This window comes from Falco peregrinus, chromosome 6 (assembly GCF_023634155.1).
Source record: "Falco peregrinus isolate bFalPer1 chromosome 6, bFalPer1.pri, whole genome shotgun sequence".
Taxonomy (NCBI): domain Eukaryota; kingdom Metazoa; phylum Chordata; class Aves; order Falconiformes; family Falconidae; genus Falco; species Falco peregrinus.
In genome coordinates this window covers 58,672,494-58,684,860 of record NC_073726.1, presented here as the reverse complement: position 1 = coordinate 58,684,860, position 12,367 = coordinate 58,672,494, and the positions used below count along the sequence as shown (strand labels likewise).

General features: G+C 46.8%; 1 protein-coding gene across 2 annotated transcripts; it reads left to right on the top strand.

Moving 5' to 3' along the window:
- Positions 1 to 1,254: 1,254 nt before the first annotated feature.
- PICK1 (protein interacting with PRKCA 1) lies at positions 1,255 to 12,121 on the top strand. Of its 2 annotated transcripts, XM_055808457.1 has the most exons (13): positions 1,255 to 1,379; positions 2,372 to 2,463; positions 3,237 to 3,348; positions 3,826 to 3,954; positions 4,078 to 4,144; positions 5,352 to 5,441; positions 5,877 to 5,930; positions 6,030 to 6,092; positions 6,419 to 6,552; positions 7,341 to 7,433; positions 8,448 to 8,498; positions 9,709 to 9,853; positions 10,113 to 12,121. In XM_055808457.1, the coding sequence occupies exons 2-13, from the start codon at positions 2,423 to 2,425 to the stop codon at positions 10,355 to 10,357; spliced, it is 1,224 nt and encodes a 407-aa protein (XP_055664432.1). In that variant the 5' UTR covers positions 1,255 to 1,379; positions 2,372 to 2,422; the 3' UTR covers positions 10,358 to 12,121. The 2 variants fall into 2 exon arrangements, with proteins under 2 accessions (XP_055664432.1, XP_055664433.1); XM_055808458.1 differs by lacking the exon at positions 7,341 to 7,433.
- Positions 12,122 to 12,367: the final 246 nt, after the last annotated feature.

Here is a 12,367-nt window from a genome sequence, read left to right as displayed (position 1 = left end):
TGTCATCGGCCAGTCCTTGTTCCTGGTTACGGAGAAGTACTCAGTTCAAAGAGTGAATTTTATTTTTTTTTAATCTGCATCAGTAAGGCAGGTTTGGCAGGCTGGTAATTGCTCAGAAGACAGCAGCAGCTGGAAGAGATGACACATAATGCAACAGGTGACCACATTCTTCTGGGAAATCAAAGCACTTTCCCAGTGATGGTACTATCTTGATGGAGGCAGAAAATTAATTTGAACACCTAACCACTACCCCCACACACATATCACAGAGGAGAAAAAACGTGCAGAAGCTTGGCGATCCTGCCATACACATGGCAGCACAGTAGTTTTGCATACAGCTGTGCTGATCGGCTTCCAAATCACTGCTTCCACAGGTTGCTGCTGGCCTGCCAGCAGTAGGGGCAATTGTACCAACCACTTTCAAAGCTCTTTGTGTCCCTGCTGTCATCTGAATCATCAGTCCAGGGTGTGTTCACATTCACAAAAGTTTTTCTGAAACGCTCCTTTCCGTGGGAGGCTGGTGCTGGGTGTATTCGTGTAGGGTACATCACTTTCCATGGGTAACAGCTCTGTATTTTTCCAAGCAACAAGTGCAACAGGGCCTTTTCCTTGCTGTGGGCACACTTTGGGTGCCCTTCCTGGTGAATGAATGGCCAATAGTTCACCGTGGTCCATTAATAACAGCGGGACAAGCAACGGTACTGCTGTTTCATGCTGTGCCATGACGCCTGTTCAACTTAGCAGTTCCCATCCTCTTCTTCAGCGCCTGCCACCACTGCAGCTCCCCTTCTGCGACTTAGGGAGCTCAAAGGCTCCGTCTGCCGGCGCCGCGGTGACTGGGGTGCCTCGGGAACCTGGAATCGGATGTAACCCAAAACCTGGGGCTGGAGGCTGCAGGCCCGGCCCCAACAGGCTGCCCAGCCCTCCCTCTCCGCACGCTGCGGTGGCCGGAGGGGCCCGAAGGCCTCGGGGCGGGCGGGGCCGGGATACACCACGCACCCGAAGGGCGCTTTACTCCCAAGAGCAGCACTCCCCCGCACCGGAGGGGCCTGCCTGGCCGGAGGGAGGATGGCCCCTTCCCTTCCGCTGAGGCCAAGGTGAGCCCCCTCCCCCCCACCGCGGGGGAGCCCGAGAGCCGGGCTGGGGCCACTGACCGGCACTACGGCCTCGCCTCGCCTCTCTCAAGATGGCGGCGGGAGCGAGCTGGCCCCGCCCCGCGGGTCGCCGTCCTCATGGCAACGCACGGCGCGAGCGGAGGGGGCGGGGCTCCGCCGGCCGCTCGGGTGCTTCCGGGCTGGCCCCGGCGGTGACGTGTCGGCGGGTTGACAGCGCCGGGAGGCAGGTGGCGGCGGGGGCCGCGCGCCAGGCGGCCACTTCCGGTGAGCCACGGGACACCCCCCGCCCCCCAGGGCCGCCCCCCCGCGGCTGCCCCGGCGACGGTTTCTGTGAGGGCAGGGGCTGGGGGTCGTCCTCCGCCAGCACCGCGCCCTGCCAGGGCGACCCCTCCTCAAACCGCCGGGCCGGCGCCCCGTTCCCCCCGGGGCTGGGGTTGAGGCCTCGGGGAGAGCCCGCCGCCAGGGCCCAGCGCCCCGCCGCCCGTGGCGGGCCCTCGCCCCGCGGGCCCTGGGGTGCAGCCCGGCGGGCGGGCGGGGGTGGGGGCCACGCAGCAGGCAGCGGCGAAGGGCTGTGCCCGATGTGCGAGGCCGCCGCCAGGCGGGATGCAGCGTGGCCAGCTGTCGGCGAAGCCTGGTGGCGGCTGGTGGGGTCGGGCCACATCACCCACCGTGCCTTGGGTGCCGCCAAAGGACGAGCGAAACAAGACATGTCTGCTAATTACTGTCCAAAATTAAATAGGAAACAGAACGGGGGGCTCGTGTGTGGGGAAATAATGAGGCTTTTTGGGAAAATGAGTTGCAAAAAGCTTTGCGTAGCCTCCTGAGATAGGAAATGGATGTCAAAATGTGACATGACTTGCTGTGAAGTCAAGAACTAAATTGACATGTTTAACAGATGTAGGGGATAAAACTGTAAATATCTTTAGCAGCCGTTGTGCCGGTTGAGCATGTGAAGAAACAGCTTCCAGAAAGGACGACTTTTTGTTCCGTTTTGGAAATGCTGCACATATGTGGGTTTTGAAACCTACAGCATTCAAACTCAAGGACTTTCTCCTGTCTCATTCAGAGCAAAGAATCAGAAACACTTGACATGTTTTTCATCTTTGATAAAAGAACAGAGACCAGGATGTGATGTTAGGGGAAAAAAAGAAAAAAAGAAAAAAAAAAGGAGATCAACAAGTGTGACAGGTTGATTCTTTGCAGTTTTCTGTTGAGATCATTGGTTTATTGGGGTTTATTCTGTTCTTTCTTCCCAGGGAGTTTGGAATAAGCCGTTTCAGACAAACAGGCTCCATTTAACCAAAACAATGTTTGCGGATTTGGACTATGATATTGAGGAAGATAAGCTGTAAGTTTTTTGCTTGGTTTTCCCTGTTTTTTGCCAACAACAGAAATAATCTTTGCAGCCAAGACCTCATGGGAGTGGATAAGTTTGCCTGCTGCTGTCACTGTGTGCTGAAGAGTCAGTTCAGTTCTGATTTCTTGCTCCCTATGGGGGCTGGGGATGAGGCATTGATGCACTGGTGAGCAAAGGAGAATGCTTTCTGTTGCTCTGCAATGACTACCCTGCATTTCTGATTGCAAAGCAGTGCTGACAGATCTTCTGTAAATTACTGACCTTAGCCAGAGAGAAAAATATTTATAATGGAGGAAAGATAGTGAGGCAAGAAATGGAGAGAAACTCAGGACTCCTTAGGTCTGTAAGGAGGAGGACACTGGTATTTCCTGAGAAGTAAAAGCTTTGATGAGATTAACAACTAATTTAACATGGAGCACTTGTCTTGCATCTCATTTATGCTGTGCAACTTGTCCTCTCACTCCAGCACTAAGCAGATTAAATCTCTAAAACATGATAGCATTTCCTCGGTGTCTCACTCAGTGCCGTGAGTGAGGGTGTCTCTCCCACTTCTGATCTGTGTATGCAGTCTCGAAAAAGATAGCCCAGAAGGTCTTTCTGCTGGCCTGTGCTGATAGACTCTATGGTGGTGATAATGCGATGAATTCAAATGTGGAGTGCCCATCGTGTTTTCAGTTTGTATCAACTCAGACACCGCAGTTGTTTCATACACGTGCGGCTCTGCCATCCATGTTCAGTTATTCATTCCCCCTTTCTCATTCTAGGGGGATCCCCACTGTACCTGGGACAGTGACTCTGAAGAAGGATTCCCAGAACCTGATTGGGATCAGCATTGGGGGAGGAGCCCAGTACTGCCCCTGTCTCTACATTGTCCAGGTCTGCCTCAGGGAGGAAGAATAAAACATCTTGGTAAAACAGTGTTGGCTTGGGAGATGGAAAGCATGGAGAGTCCCTATGCTATTTTTTTTTCCTCAAAGTGGGAGACATCATCTCACTTACCAGTGAATAAGATTTCCTCACCCTAGTACCTAATGGTGTGGAAGAGTTAAATTAAGACTTCTGAAACTATCCTTCTCCTTGGAGAGCATGTTAGAATTCACAGGGACATTCGCAACATCAAGAAATCCTCTCACTGGGGAGGTACATCCTGGAGGCAAGAACTTCCTGAGAGAGCAAGATGATCAGCCCACCTCTTAGTTAGGAAAGGGGAAAAACTGCAGCTTCACTGTGAACAAAATACAACTGAGTTAAATAAGAGGAATATAATTGTCTGTATTTTGTTCTTCAGCCCTGTGTTAACCTTTCTCTTCCTCTTGATTCCACACTGCCTGTGCTCTTTCTCCTTTCTGCTAGGTATTTGATAACACTCCAGCAGCCTTAGATGGCACCGTAGCAGCTGGTGATGAAATCACAGGAGTGAATGGGAAGTCCGTGAAAGGGAAGACCAAGGTGGAGGTGGCCAAGATGATACAGATGGTAAAGGTGAGAGGTAGGAGGGGGCCACTGGAGCTTCTGGGTCATAGTTAATGGTTTATTGTCCATTGGTAAAGGAAGCCACTGCTACTTGCTTCCAGCACAGCAGTTTTGGGTTTGCTCTTTCTACAGGGAGAAGTGACGATACACTACAACAAGCTTCAGGCCGACCCAAAGCAGGGCAAGTCTTTGGATATTGGTAAGACTGGTTTCTTTTTCCCTAGAGTGTTAAAATGACGTGGAGGGGTGAAAGACTGGTCCCTGCAAAACCGAAGTAAAATTTTGGTTCTGTTCTTCCTCTTAACTCAGTCATTTTCAAATGGATACTGTCAAAGAGAATTGCAGGTTTAAAAGATAACTTCCCTGACTTCTTGAAATAATCTTAAAAGTTAAATTGAGGCTTGACTGTTGTTGCGGGAGGCTTGTTTTCTTGCACTGTGTTTAACATGGATGATGAAACTCAACTAGATAATAATGTAATTTATTTATTTTTAATACATGTAAGTTATGCTGACCTTTGAGATTTTCAGCTGTACGCAGAAATGCATCTATTGAAAAACACTGGTTGCAGTTTCTCAGCTTGGAGAACAGTGATGAAATGCCTGTCTACCTTTATATGGTCTACCTTTCTCACTTTTGTAAAAAATCTGTATATTCTTTTTCCTTTCATTTATTTTCATGGTGATTAAAGTTCTAATGAATTGACAGGGGTTCAGGAAAATCATGAAGAGTGAGATGGATTTCTGGGGAAACAGAGGTGTGGTGAGAATATGGTATTTTCCAGAGATGCTGAACACTGTGGCTTCAGCTGAGTTATTGGGAACTGCGGGCACTTGGCACCCCTGCAAGGTTGCCCCTAAATACATGTAGCTGGGTCATCTAATTCTAAAGAGGGTATAACTGTGTCTAGTTATTTGCAGGGTATGACCACCAAAGACAGAAATTAATTCCACCAAGGGGTGACAAAAGGGTTTAACTAAGATTCAAAACGTAAAAGTAAGCAAAGGGATAAGTTTGAGCATTAAATCCTATTTGCCTTGCTTTCAGCCTCATCTCCTGACTTCATTTGCAGTAATATAGCAAGTAGCATAAGCAAAGTTTAGTTCCAAATATCGTGATAGGTGGCTTATAGCAAAGTGATTGATCGGAATAGTCTTCCAAAAGAAGTGCTGGAGCTCTGGTGATTGAAGTATATAGGATGTGAGAGCAGAACAGATAGGCAAGATAGAAGATATGTTATGCACAGCTGGACCAAACATCTAGTTCCTATGCTATTCTTTTTCTGCCTGCTACCTCAAAAGTGAGTTAAGTGCAGTTTATTTAAGGCCTGAGAAACTAGTGAAGTATGCTATCAGGCCCATAGAAATGATACTGATCCTGGTTTGCAACTCTCTTTTGGCCTTTAGTATTAAAGAAGGTAAAGCATCGACTGGTAGAGAACATGAGCTCAGGGACAGCGGATGCCCTGGGATTAAGCCGGGCCATACTTTGCAATGGTAAGTGTTGTCCAGGAGGACATTTTCTTAAGGGAACACTTACCCTTTTGTGCTTACCTACTTTTTATTGTTATTTGCATGTTCCACTTATTCCATCGTAATTCTTTCCTTTTGCTGTGCTCGCTGTTGTGATTGCCTCTGCCCTTCCTGAGTGATATATCCAGTCGCTGGGGCCATTTAAATGTTAATTAAAGTCAAATCAATTTAAAGTGGGGACCCACTTAGTGGATGCCAATAGGTGATGACCCCACACTGTAAAGTAAGTTTGCAGTTGTTTTTTAAAACTTCCCATGTTGGGCCAGGGGACAGGCATTAAGAGACGAGGGAGTTTTGAACCAAAGATAAGAAAGTGGTGTTTTTCTGGCTGATCAGGTCTTAACCACATCCTGGATTTGACTGTTGTAATTCTGTATTCTGATTCTTGTTTCCACTTAGATGGACTAGTGAAGAGATTAGAGGAGCTGGAGAGGACTGCAGAGTTATACAAAGGTAAAACGTGTCTTCCATCAGACACCAAATGGGAGAGCAGGATGCCTCCATTATGTTTCAATGAAATTACTTAAACGTTTTTTCTGGCTTCCATCACAGGCTTGACAGAGCACACCAAGAGTCTTCTCAGGGCTTTCTTTGAGCTATCTCAGACACACAGAGGTAAAGAATCTTGAGTGAAGGGAGCAGAAATCTTTGACCTCCAGTTTCAGGAGTTCTAGTCAGTACTTAAATGCATGGTTCTCTCACTCAAAGAAAGTTAAGTGTTGCAGAAATGAGCTGGGAAGGGCTGCTTTCCTGGCATTGCCAGTTATGGTGCTAACACAGGTCCTGTCTTTCACACGAGACATTGAAAAAACACCCTGCCAGCCTCTGGTCTTTAAGGAATATATAGCATCATTCCCCAGCTAATTGCAAGGTTATGGGAAGGGGTCAACTCCAGGGTCAACCTCTTCTTTCATCTGTCTGTATTTATTACCCTCATCCAGCATTTGGAGACGTTTTCTCTGTCATTGGTGTACGGGAGCCTCAACCAGCTGCCAGTGAAGCCTTTGTGAAATTTGCTGATGCCCATCGCAATATTGAGAAGTTTGGGATTCACCTTCTGAAAACAATTAAGCCGGTAATGAATTTAAGCATAGAAGTAAGTGGTCTGGAGAAGAGGGGAATCTAGAAAGACAGAAGCCTGTCTTTGGAGGTGTGGTCTTAAAGATCATTCATTGTGGGAAAAACTCTTTGCTTTCCTTCTTTCTTCATAAAGAACCTAAGAGGTAATGTAGCGAATATATCAATCTTGTCCCTTTGACTTTTGTGCATGAGTGTATCCCTCTCCTTTTCTTTTGTGGATGAGGGGATAGCTTGATCAGCGGAGTCCCTAGAGCCCTTTTCCTGATATTGGTACCCATAATTTAAAGATATCAACTAAATTTAAAAAGAGTTTAAGTAAGCAGTTCAGGAACAATTCAAGGATTTGAATCAATATATTTGAGTGAAAGTCTCCAGGGGATCTGTCCACTTAGTTTAGCAAAGAGAGGTTTAAATGTTGACTGGGACACCACTTTCAGTGCCACGTTGGATGGACAGCTTTGGGTAGTGGGCCTTTGAATGAGGGAGAGTGCTTTCCAGGACCAATTGAAAATGAGATTAAATGAGTCAAAAGGAGATAAATTCAGATTAGAAGGGAGGCATGCATTTCTAACACTGGAACCACTTGCCTGTGACAGTATTGGGTGCTCTAACCATTGCAATTCTGAGTCAAGATCAGAGATTTTCTTTCAGATATGCTCTAGCTCAAAAAAGAGTTAACTCGAGGCAGTCTTATGACCTGTGCTGGTTAGAAAGTTGCACTTGATGAACTGTAGTCATGCTTTTTGGTTTTTTACATTCAGCAACAGCATGTTTCCCTTGCAGATGCTTACTGACTTGAATACGTATCTTAATAAAGCCATTCCTGACACAAGGCTGACTATCAAAAAATACCTGGATGTCAAGTTTGAATATTTGGTGAGCTGCGAGCTGCTTGCTTTTTTTTTTTGCTTTTTTTTTCTTCCCTCACTGGTGGTTGAAATTAAGTTTCACAGAGCCATAGCCTGAAAGTCACATATAGCCTGTATGATCACATACTCATCCTTCCAGAATCCTTGCGAGAATGCATCATTTTTTCCAATTCTTTGTCTGCTGCCAGATTACTCAGATTCAGACACCTGCTTTTAACCTAACGGTTCACACTGGTAAGAAAGATCTCCCAGAGTTCAGGTGACTTACTTTCTACACGACTGAATTAATTTCCTAATTTATTTGTAGAGTTCCTGTGCAACTTATGCTTTTGAACTCCCCTAAATAGCTCTCTAGTCTGTGTTTTCCAGGTAGTTTTGGATAGTCTTTCTTCAGCCAAAGTAAACAACTGTCAAGACATATTTTTCATTTAGACCGTGCCTTTTTTTTTTTCCCCTCCTCCATTCCACTGACACCTTGTTTTCTACACCCAAAGACAGTAGAGTCATTAAGTGCATCTGTTCTATAACTGTAGGAATCTATTTCCTTTTACCAGTTGAGAGGAGTATTTGAAGCTGCAGCCCTAAGGCCAGTGAATACAGCAGCATGTCTTCCCACATCAGTCCTTCCCACAATTCAGCTTTTTTTTTTCCTCTTTATTTGTTTTTTCCTCATACTTCTCTAATACTGTTTTCCTAAACAGTAGATGAACACGGGATTTTTCTCTTACTAGGTTATACTTATCTAAACTATTTGCTACTGTAATATAAATATTAAGTGCCTTCGCTCTCCCCCACTGTTTTCTCTTCCCATCTTTCTCTAAATAGAATTTATTTCCACTGAGGTGTTTAATATACTGTGATCCCACTGTGCTTTCCCCAGTGTCCCTAGCTGCAGCATTGAAGGAAGGCTTGAAATGGTACAGCTCTTATGCCTGCAGATGATGATGGAATTGCTTCTAATTCTTAATATTTCCTTCTTGTTTTGCCTTTTTTTTTCTCCTTAATTTTAAAATCTGCAAAGTCTTACTGCCTGAAAGTCAAAGAGATGGATGATGAAGAGTACAGCTGCATTGTGAGTACCAGTACTATGGCAACTGCAACTGCATACTCTTGTTTCTGCCGCTTCCTTATGCACACTACCTTATAATTGCGAGAGTTCTCCTGTGCCTGTGTGCACCGAAACTGGTGAATGCATCCTAAGAATTACACGCATTTGTTCTTAATGTATTAGAAACTGGAGAGCCTTAAATGCTGCCTGGGAAACACTGCAAATAACTGTCATGAATCGCTAGTGCTGCGGAATAGTAGAGGGACCAGACGTCTCCTCTGCAGCTTGTTTGCTCGGTGGTTGCCTGTCTCCGTGTTTAAGTACTATTAGCTTGTGTAAGGAGGATTAAGGTGTTATCTTCACAGATTCCATTTGTGTACAGCTTATCATTAATTCTGGGCTTTTTCTGAGAAACGGAGGGTTAGCTTCTCTCTAGCAAAACGCTTGTGAAAGCTGCATTTGTAGTTGAAGAAAACTGATTAAAGGATCTCTGTTAACAATAGGAATTTTAGGGTTTAGACTTTTATGACTGTAATGCTTAACAGCTCTGTTTAAGATAGCTAAAGGTGTCCCTGACATGCCCAGTTTCCCTGCGTAAAAGTAAGATCTTGTTTTACCCTAGGTGTTGATCTCAGAGCAGGGATCTGATTTTTTTGGAATGCCTAGTTCCCAATGCCAGGAAGGAATAAAATTTTCCTGACACAACATTTAATTATATCTTTCCTTCTAAATGTGAAGGAAAGAAACCCAGTCTTGCCCAGCAGAGTAACATCTTTGAGTTTTGGCACATGCAGCATGCATTACCGAGCCATAGTCTGTAACGTGGGGTTTTATGTACATTATGTTTGTAGGAGCAAGAAAAGAACGCTGTTTTGCTGACAGACCTAACCCTTTTCTCTCAAAACTATTTTGTGGGACAATGTATAGGTCCCTCCGTCCTGGTTTCCAGTGTTATGTCTGGATGACTGTAGATCCCACAGTGGTCCCTGTGTATGTCACGTATATGTATGTATAGTATGTTATGCAATGCGTACAGGGCAGAGCTTGCAGAGGAGGGCAGAATTTTTCGTGTGATTGATATAAATTAATATATTCCTCACACCCTAGACTTGTTTGTTCATAGTGCCTGTCTTAATAGTTCAGATAAGAAGCCATGCCACTTCTCCGTGCTGGGTTGAAAGGTGCCTGTCCTTTTGTCTTTGCGTAGTAGTGATGCTTTTCTTTACCATGGCAGGCTCTGGGTGAACCCCTCTACCGTGTCAGCACTGGGAACTATGAATACCGCCTTATCCTGCGTTGCCGGCAGGAGGCTCGAACACGCTTTGCCAAGATGAGGAAGGATGTGCTAGAGAAAATAGAGCTCCTGGACCAGAAACACGGTGAGTACCACTGCTGTGTCCAGCACCTGAAGGGGTCAGGCAGACATGGCTTTGGCCTGCATACTCCTTCATCTCAGCTCAGAAGTCTTTGCTGAAGAAGTCTTTTGTGGCTGTGCCTGAGACATCAGCTCTCGGAGCCACAAGGAATGAATGTGTAGGAGACTATATCTAACGCTGGTGAGGGAGGCTTGATCGCAGCCTTTGTGCTGTTCAGGAAGGGGGTTTCACCTGATTTGTTCCCAACATGTCTGTGCTACAGTGCAGGACATCGTGTTCCAGCTCCAGCGTTTTGTCTCCACAATGTCCAAGTACTACGACGACTGCTATGCCGTGCTCCGAGATGCGGACGTCTTTCCCATTGAGGTGGACCTTGCCCGCACTACTCTCAACTATGGGCAGAAGGACACGTACACAGATGGGGCGGAAGAAGAAGAAGGAGGAAGCGAGAGAGAGGGTAGCGGGAAGGAGGACACAAATGGTGAAAAGCTCATTGATGGTGTCTGAGCGTGCCCACATGGCCAGAGGAAAGACTTTGTGGACTGTTACGAAAACATGTATTTCACATGGCGATTCATCCTCCATGATTTCTGTGTATGTCTGGCCTGGGATTCCTCCTCTGCTTTGGGTGGGGGTAGCTGGTTGGATTGGGACCAACCTCTGCTTTCTGCTGTCTTCCCTTGCTTGTTTGCCTGGACATTCCTTTTTCCCCACTTCTGCTGCCCAACTCGAGTACTGAGGTGTGGGGAGGAAAATCCCCTACTGCACCGCCACATGACTCTGTGCAGCCGGGACACTGCTGAGCATGTGGGGTGCACCACTCCCCACTGGCATATGGAAGCCAGTTAAACATCTGCAGATGCCCCCTTCTGTCCTCCCCTTGTGCTATGGGCAAGAGTTAGCACCAGCATTGTTTTCTTCACCCCACTGCTCGCTATCTTCAAGCTTCCCATTCACCGGCCTGTTTCAAGCTTCCTCTGTCTCTCCCATCTGTCTTCATGGGACGCAGGAACAACTTTTGTAGGATGAACACTCCCACCACTCCCAGCTCTCTGCGCCAGTGTTTTTAAGAAATACACGTCTGAACTGATGCCTAGAAGTGGTGGTGGTACATGTGATGTGATCACCCCCGCCTCCATCCAAGGGGCTGGGGAAACCCCTCAAAGCAGGGGCTGGTGGAAGTAGCTGCCTAAGATGCTGAGCTGCTGCAGCGATGAAGTGTCTTCCCCTGGCTGCCATCCTCTTCATAGTCCCTGAGCTCCTGCACAGCTGGCACTGTCTGCACACTCCATAGCTATACCTCAGAGCTAGAATCCTGCAGGATACTGCTTTGCCCTTCCCTGGGGACCTGGCTCAGGAAGGAGCCCCCTACTCAGCAGAGATGCTGAGGTGAGAATACTTGTCTGAGGCAGATGGGTTCCTGGAATAACAGCAAAGCTGCACACATTTCCTTTCCGTTGTTCTCTTCTCTTATGGCACCTTGTAATGGACAGTAACGAAGTGTGTTTCTTGAGATTGTGCAGCCAGTCCTGCACACTTTTTCCTTGTGCAGGTGCCAGGAGGAGCCACCTTAGACCCACAAAGGAGATATCCCATCCTTAAACCAGAGGGGAGAGACAGGAAGCCTTGTGAGGAGTGGAAGATGCAGCCTGTAGGCAGAGGCCTACAGAGACTTTTTTTAGTGCAAAGCGTGAATAGCATGCCATCCCCACTGTCCGCACAACCATTTGGTGCCGCCTCTGGGCCAGCTGTAAGCAGTAGCTAACATCCCATTCCCCAGCACGAGGGAAGGGGGGAAAAGAAAACCAAGGTAAGTGAGGCTGCTTCTTTCCTCCTTCCTTTTCTCTTCTCCTCCCTCCATCCCTGTGGGCTGATCCCAGATGCAGACGGGCCTTTCTCTTTTAGCAGTCAGCACAACTGCCAGGAGTGGTGTGCTTCTTCGAGGCAAGGATTTTGACTTCTCTGTCATTACATTTTAGTGGTCATGAGTGAAGTTAAAGGGCATTAATTTATGACCAAGATGTTTGTTTTGTTTTGTTCTGTTTTCTTTGATTTGTTTTTGGAGGTTCGTCATCTCTGTGGGTGCCTGGAAGAAAGCCACCCATGGTCAAGCTGCTCTGGAAGATTTAAATGGGCTCTGATGTACTGACTGTTGTCTCTAACAAAGAAAAATGTGACATTTCATTTCCTCTCCTTCGTGGGTTTTCTGCAGAGATTTGTTTGCTCATCCTCCATTGGTTTTAATCTTAAAATATAATGATGGAAAGATGAGTGTCATGTGCTGGCCATTTTTGTTCTTGCTCATGCTGATGGGTAATCTCTGTGCCAAGCAGCGGTAGTTACTGCAGCACAGGTTTCCAGAGAAGGCAGTGTATAAATGCAGCAGCAAAGCCACTCTTCCATTAACACCAGCTTCTCTGCATCTTGGCTTCCCAGGGAAAAACCAGCCTTGTCAAGCCTCCCGTTGCCTCAGTCCTGCCCAGTGGCATCCTTGCACCCCTCCAGGGCCAGCATCAC